The 8,026-nt window shown below is 38.7% G+C and overlaps 2 protein-coding genes across 2 annotated transcripts; both read right to left on the bottom strand.

The window, feature by feature from the left end:
* Positions 1-4,960: 4,960 nt before the first annotated feature.
* On the bottom strand, positions 4,961-5,980 carry LOC118733522 (uncharacterized protein K02A2.6-like). The gene has a single exon (XM_036462940.1). The coding sequence runs from the start codon at positions 5,978-5,980 to the stop codon at positions 4,961-4,963; it is 1,020 nt and encodes a 339-aa protein (XP_036318833.1).
* Positions 5,981-6,694: 714 nt separating this feature from the next.
* LOC118733518 (uncharacterized protein K02A2.6-like) lies at positions 6,695-7,531 on the bottom strand. The gene is made up of 3 exons (XM_036462939.1): positions 7,178-7,531; positions 6,923-7,132; positions 6,695-6,826 (listed from the first exon to the last, which is right to left on the bottom strand). Exons 1-3 carry the CDS (start codon positions 7,529-7,531, stop codon positions 6,695-6,697), a joined length of 696 nt encoding a protein of 231 aa, XP_036318832.1.
* Between the last annotated feature and the right edge of the window lie 495 nt (positions 7,532-8,026).

The raw sequence follows: 8,026 nt of genomic DNA, 5'->3' as shown, positions 1-8,026 counted from the left end.
AGCAGCCGTAAAAAAAACAAAAGTTACATAAATATGTATGTTTATGCTATAATTATTTCTTGTGACAAAAAAATAGCAGTCGGCTGGCTCAGTGGTGACGGAGGTCGCTAGTGAGGAACGGCACTAACTGTTATGTACAGTGGATCTACAAGTATGTACGTAATACTAGCACTAGGGTTGGTCGAAATACACGAAGCACCTAAAAAAAAATAAAACTTGGTGCCGGCCCGATTATTCAACAAGCGAACTGGGCCCTTTAGCGGTCGCCACCACGGCGCACACAAACAACACCTTGGAGCCCCAATTGCCATCATATGGCGGACAACAATGTGAGAACAAAGGCGACACCCCTACTACTGTGTTTCGTGTCATCCCTCATTCCTACATTCTTACTTTAGGTCGGCACCGTTTTGGGGGGGGTACCCTAATGAAGACTTTTTTCCTTTGCGGTGGCGCTCCACCGACAACTACCTGTTTCGATCAACTTGAGATCATCCTACTACTTAAGCATGTACATACATATTTACACCTGAGTGTCGGTTGGCTTCACACCTATCGGTTTCAGTGAAAGGAAATAGGTAAATACATATGTATACCGAGGGGGAACAAAATAATATTTTGTTGCGGCCAGTACGCGACTATATGACAGTCTCCTGACATATGTATGTACATATATTATTAATAACAAATAAGACAATACAAAACAATTTTGACTAATTACACTTACTTTTATATCAAACAATTAGTTTAGCATCAAACATAAAATAAACATTATTGGGACACGCTAATGTTTTCTGATAAACTAATTATTTAATACCAAAGTGTAATTAGTTAAAATTGTCTTGTATTGTCTTATTTGTTATCAATAATATGTGTTCATTTGTATGTACATATGTATATGTTGTTCGTATTCCCTGAGGAAGACGCGAGTATGCGTCGAAACGCGTAGGAGGAAAAGTAAACGTTTGCTTTATTTGAAAATCTCCAAACACAACAACATTACATGTATTTTGTTTTTAGTTTTAAGTGTGGCGAATGAAAACAAAATATAAACAAACAGCTCATTTGATCATCGCCAAAGGCGAGAAAGACTCAAAGCAGCGGTTCTAATAACACTATCTTTTATGATTTCGCCTCGGTAGCATATTTCGTTTTTTTGAATTTTTTAGTAAAGTGTTTGCCAAATTGATTGGTGATTTTCATTCAGAAGAGGAACGTAAGTAAAATATTTTTATTAAGGTAAATCAATTAATGAAGTGAGCCAAACTTTTTAAAAATTCCCTAAATTAACAGACATAACCTATGCCATGAATACAAGTAAGCCAGCGGCCACGCAAGTCGAATGTAACTTTAAAGAATTTGAGGGAAGAAAAGATTACATCAATCTCCGTAGTGTATTTGCAAAATTTTTTATTTATGGGACCTTCAAAATAAATAATTATTGTAAATAGCTAAGTTGATCCTCAGCAAGTAATAAGGTGATTAAAATAAATTTATACTCAGAGATTTTATTTTTATTCAAAAAAAAATTGTATTTAATATGTTACCCACCTTTTAAGTTCTTGATGACCGACTTACCATTTACAATAACGTAACCACATGGGGCGAAGCTGCACATCATTACATAACTAGAATAATGATAGCCAAAATATGTTTTAAAGCTTCTATGTTTTCCACTGCAATGGATGATGCCTCGAATGATTGTAGATTGCAAAATAAACTGACCTTTGTCCATATAAATAGAGCACAAGATCCACCGCACGATGAGCAAATTATCCATCAAGATGACCCGAATCTGGCATTAGCAAAGCTTTGAACGACTCATCCTCTACAGGCATATCATATGAATCTGAGGATATTGGTTTGATTAGGACACAGATTCAGGATATGGACAGAGAAACATCTTTATTACCTAGAGCTGCGATTAAAGGAAAGACTGGAACAACATCAACTTGCTCAACATCTACTGGTACTTCTGGCGTGAAACAAACGAGGAAGCGGATCTACCGCAAAAAACCCCTGACATGAAAAAGGAGAAGATTGGAGAATACTTGGCTTGATGTCCAAGCAACAAAGCACGGGCTGCGGGGAAAAGTGGAGAAGGAAGGAGAAACAAAACAATTAAAGAACGTACAATGGGCCAGGGTTGTACAAATGACTGTCGCATCAAATGCAGTGAAAAGATAAGCAGCGAGAGCAGAATCGCCGTATTCCACGCATTTGGAGTTTAAAGAGCAAAGAAACTCAATGGCAATGTTTAAATAATTAGGTGATACGATAAACTCAAGAAACTAGAGATAGTGAAGAATCACACATGGAAACTGATAGTGACTCTGAGCAAAAGAAGAAAAAGTGGAGTTACATGCTTCCTTCGTCAAAAGACAAACTGTGTAAAACGATGTTCTTGAATACCTTAGGTAAATAAATTTTCTTTTCCTAAAATGTTTCCGAAAATATTAGAAGGAGAGCTCATGACCAAAAAACTCATCATATTTCAGATCGATTGAATTTTTTTGTGAGCTTAGCTTGTTAATATATAAATCGAGATCTGGAGGGCTGGCTGCTAATTAGCGGTCTTAATTATGCGTTTTTAGCTATTAAAGATGTCATTAAAAACCGATTACTCAACATACTTCAGATGACTTGAAATTTTGATAAAGTTTTATTTACAGTATACAAGGTTGCCTGCCCATTCTTATGGTCTTAAAGTACCACCAGATATGTTGTAACCATAAGTCAATATACTTCAGACGGGTTGTCCTTTTAACAGCACATTAGTAATATTATAAATAGATGAAATTTCTACTGCCAGCCCATTCTCATGGTCATAAGGTGCTGCAACCCATACTGAAAGTGCATTGCTGCAATTATAAGTGATAGAAAACACTTTGAAAGCTTACATTGAGAGGATTTTAGGGTCATACAATCTGCGTAATTGGTGAGGGCAAAAACAGCCAAAACTGAGTTTACTTCATTATTTTTTTTATTTATTACCGGATTCCAAACTGTGATATATCGGTGAAAGTTCAGTAAATTATTAAAAAGATAATTTTGAGCGTTGTATATTTCTCTCAGATCCTTTTACCATAGAATGTCTCATTAACGTACCATGTTCAAATAACTCAATTTGTATCCAGTTAAAGACCACTTTACTCTTCATAAAATTAAACATTTCAGAAAGCGTTGCATTTTTTTCCTATCAAGCGTAAAAATAAGTTAATAATGAGAAAATATTACAGTGACTTGAAATTTCTCTTTCAACCGGAGAAAATGTTGATGTTGATAGATAACTCATACACCATGGCAAGCGAGTAATTTTTGCATACAGACTAAGAGGCCAATAATCAATTGCATGTCTTTTGCCGTTGAGTTTTAAATGCAAGTTTGGTAATAATGCATTTAAATACAATAACAAAACTCCACACCGATCCCAAGTTTCCTTGATACTTGCCTACAAGCCTAAATTTAAAATAAAAATTAAATTTTTCCTTTAATATGGCTGTTTTAGGACTCACCAAGGACCACAATTTTTATGACCCTCAAAACCTCTCAAAGTAATCTTTCAAACTAGGGGGGTAATATCAAAGTGTTTTCTATCATTTATACTTGCAGCCATGCACTTTCAACATGTGCTGGCAGTACTTTAAGATCATAAGAATTGGCAGGCAACCTTGAATTCATTTTATATACACTGTAAATAAAATTCCATCAAAATTTCAAGTCATCTAAAATATGTTGCGTTTTACTTGCAACAATACACTCTCAATATGGTCTGATTGATTACCTTTTATTCGTTCTTCTTATCTATCTGTTAAATAATCTCCTCACGTTGAAGATATCTCATACCAATGGATCAGGACAGCGAAGAAAAAATTAGAAAGAGCAGGTACTACTGGATTAAATATAGAAGACAAGAGAGGCAGGCACAGTAACAGGCCACATAAACTCTCAGATGAAACCAAGAAGGAAGTAAGAAACCACATTAAATCTTTCCCAGTAATGGAAAGCCATTACTGCAGAGAAACTATAACAAAGCAGTATTTAGAAGAGGGATTAAATATTTCTGTGATGTACAATCTATAAAGAAAAGACAGAAACAGAAGGAGCCCCATGTGTTTGGTCGGCAACGTCGAGAAATAAACGCCATTTTTACAATTACCGTTCTATTTGACCATTACTGCGCAATTTTTAAAATGAAAGTGACGAATAAACAACAATTTGGAGAAATGGTGGATATTTATCAGAAAAACCTTTACTGGCTATGGATTGGAATAAAGACCTAATCAAAAGCCAAGTAAAAGCCGAGTGGGAAAAAATTGCAACCAAATGCTGCAGCTTTGGCCCCCCAGTTCTGATGGAAGCGGTTGGCAAAAGGTTATAAATGATAAAGTTGGAATAACTCTGAATATTACTCATTATCTTACTTTATTTTTTCAAACAAATAAAAATCAAATAGGTTTGGCATGATTTAAAATATGCAGTAAAAAGCAAGCTACGCCATAACGCTTCTGAATCAAGAGCTACAGGAGGTGGAATTTTTACGCAGCGTATTCTTTCTCCACTAGAGGAGTCTGTGGCTAATTTGGTTCAATTTAATAAACAAATTAACCCCGGAGGGGTATTATGTTTTACACCACCAGATGACCAACCGCGCACAAGCTCTCAAGTTTTATCAAATGTAGACCGTAGTACTTCAGAGCCTATAGAAATAATCTCCAACAGTATAATTTATGAGACTGATGAAAATAGAGAGAATATTCTGAAATATTCCACAAGACTACTTTATTTTAAGTATGAAGATAATAAGATAACATAGAAGAATTAATATAATCATGTTGCCAGATTATTAATTAAAATTAAATGGTACAGAGTTGATTGTACTTAGGTAAGGTTTACAACACTTCTCCACCATGAAGAAAATCTTGATTACATGTACTTTAAAAGTATACTATAGCATAGGTTATTTCCGGAAATCTGGCGCTGCATAGCGATCGACCGCCAGGCGAGTACGCGCACCCCTGCGAACTGGTATACCCTCTTTGGACGAGTTATGCATTTGCGTTGGCTGCTGTGATTCTGCTTCCGTTGAGGATGGCTGCTGTTGAATTGATGAAGATACATTGGTTGGTGGAATCCACGGTACAAAGGATTCGGCATCAGATGAGTTCCGTGGCTTCAGCTGGTTTGCATGGCGTTTAAGGTAACCGACGGCTGTGTTGACTACATAAACCGTATTAGCGAGTTGTCGCACAATTACGGCTTTTAGCCACTTTTCCTCTCTCGCATAGTTACGAGCGAATACGGTTTGATTTACGATGAACTTGGGACTGTTCGGAGCTGGCGGATTCAGTCTTGCCTTCGGTGATTCGAAAACCTGGCTCAGTAACGTGCGAACCGGTCTTCCATGCAAAAGTTCTGCCGGCGATTTACCCTCGTCATTTGGCATAAAACGATATGTAGATAAGTACTTCCTCACAGCCACATGTAGTTGTAAGCCGTCGCCGATATTTTTCTTGACAGCCGTTTTAAAAGTTATGACAAACCTTTCTGCGAGTCCATTTGAGGCAGGGTGAAATGGAGCGCTCGTAATATGTTTTATACCTTGATGGGTGCAGAAAACGTTGAACTCCTCTGACGTAAGCTGCGGCCCGTTGTCACTAGCAAGTGTTTTTGGGATGCCTTCGATGGTGAAAATTGTAGCTAGCGCAGATATTGTAGCAGCTGTCGTTGTTGTAGTCATCAGGGAAATGTAGGGGAATTTGGAGAAGGCATCAACGCAAATGAGCCACATCGGGTTGAATACTGGACCTGCAAAATCGATATGCACCCTCTCCCACGGGTGTTTTGGGTCGGGCCAACTGACATATTCTTTAGCTAAGGTGGGATTGACAATTTTGCATACATCACGTTTGTCTGCAACCGTAGCAATGTCCTTATCTATATCGACCCACCATACGCGTTGTCTGGCTAACTGCCTCATCCTGGAACTTCCCCAATGACCATCATGGAGTAATTGAAGTATTCGTCCTTTTAACGAACCCGGGATAACGATGCGTGTATACTCCGTCTGGAGGCAAAGGATATCGTTAGTTATAGTCAAGGCATATTTCCTGTTGAAAAACGGACGAAGGTGAGCGTCTTTTGGAAGTAACTTCTCAGGCAACCCCTCTTCGACGAAATGGCGAACTTGTTGAAGGATTTCGTCATTTTTTGCATGTTTTTCAATAGTTTTTGTATTTATTGGGTATTTTATTTGGCACACATTGTAGCATGCTTCTTGTTGGTCGAATTATTCATCTGTTCCTATTGGTAGGCGCGATAAGGCATCCGCGTTACCATGGTCTGACGTCTTGCGATACTTGACTTTGTACTGGTAAGCCATAAGCGTTATTGCCCAGCATTTAAAGCGGTGTGACGTCATCAAAGGTAGCTGGCAGCTAGGATTGAAAATATTTACGAGGGGTTTGTGGTCCGTAATAAGTGTGAATGATCTCCCGTACAGGTATTGGTGGAAGCGCTTCACCCCGAATATGATCGATAAGCCCTCTTTCTCTATCTGGCTATATCGCACTTGATGCTTGTCGAGAGTTTTGGAAGCAAAGGCAATGGGCCTTTCACTACCATTGGGATACGTATGCGAAAGCACTGCACCGATTCCGTAAGAAGAAGCATCTGTGGCAAGAACCAATGGTAACTAGTCATCGAAATGCGCTAGTTGTGCTGCGTTGAGTATGTGTGATTTAAGCGCTAAGAATGCCTTCTGTTGCGCTCGTCCCAAACTAAAACTAACCTTTTTACGGCGCAGCATGTTTATTGGGGCCGCCAGCTGAGAGTAATTGGATATAAAATTATAGTAATAGTTTATCTTACCCATAAACGCTTCCACCTGTTTGAGATCCCTTGGCGGTTTAAGGTCTCTTACCGCTATCAGACCACTTCCGTCGGGTAGTATGCCCTTAGCACTCACTTGGCGCCCAAGATATTCAATTGTATCTTGCAGGAACGAGCACTTTTCTTTTTTGCACTTGATGCCACTGTTTTGCAGAATTTGTAGTACAAACTCGAGGCGCTGTATGTGTTCATCGAAGGTTGACGCGGTTATTATGATGTCGTCCAGATAATTACCACATCCCTAAATACCACTGAGAAGTTGTTCTAGGTATTTCTGGAAAATTACTGGGGCGCTAGCTATTCCATAGGGTAGGCGTTGATATTGGAATAGGCCCAGCGGCGTGTTGACAACCATTATGGTTTTCGAGTCATCGTCGAGTTCCATCTGAAGATACGCGTCCTTAAGGTCAATTTTCGAAAATTGCTTACCGTGGCGAATAGCATGAAACAAGGCTTCCCGTGTTGGCAACGGGAACCGCTCGATATCGATTTGCGCGTTAACTACTTGCTTGAAATCCCCACAAATTCGTATAGACCCATCTGCTTTTTGCGCTAGGACTATAGGAGATGCCCAGTTTGAGAATTTAATCGGTTTCCAAATGCCCGCATTGGTAAGTCCTTCCTTCTTAAACTGCGGCATTTGCGAAAATGGAATTTGCCGGCTTTTACAAAACTTCGGCTTTGCATTTGCCTTTAAATAGACACTCGCTTTAAAGTCTTTAATCGTGCCAAGTGCTGCCTCGAAAAGTTCTTTGTATTTTGTACAAACCTTTTCCACTTGGTCTACTTCTATTTCCGCTTGAAATTTGCTGGATTTCGAATCCAAATTGTTTGAACAAGTCGAACCCGAAAAGGTTCTCCCCACAGTCAACGTTGGCTACTACAATTTCGACATACTTTTCTTTGTCGCCACACTTCACTTACGTATACAGCTCACCCAGCAATGGAATACGCTTCTTACCGAAGCCGAAAAGTAATCTCGTAGATGCCCTGAGTTTCGGGCTTCCTAAGTCTTTGTATGTTTTTAGATTAACTACCGAAATCGTAGCGCCTGAATCCATTTGGAATTTAATAATTTTTCCACAAATTTGCAAATCAATATAGTTTTTATTTTGTTCAAACTTCACCAGTCCGG

The sequence above is a fragment of the Rhagoletis pomonella genome, unplaced genomic scaffold (genome assembly GCF_013731165.1).
Source record: "Rhagoletis pomonella isolate Grant_MI unplaced genomic scaffold, Rhpom_1.0 Rhpom_scaffold_00001, whole genome shotgun sequence".
Taxonomy (NCBI): Eukaryota; Metazoa; Arthropoda; class Insecta; order Diptera; family Tephritidae; genus Rhagoletis; species Rhagoletis pomonella.
Note: the sequence above shows the minus strand (reverse complement) of the source record. Positions and strands in the feature narration are given on the sequence as shown.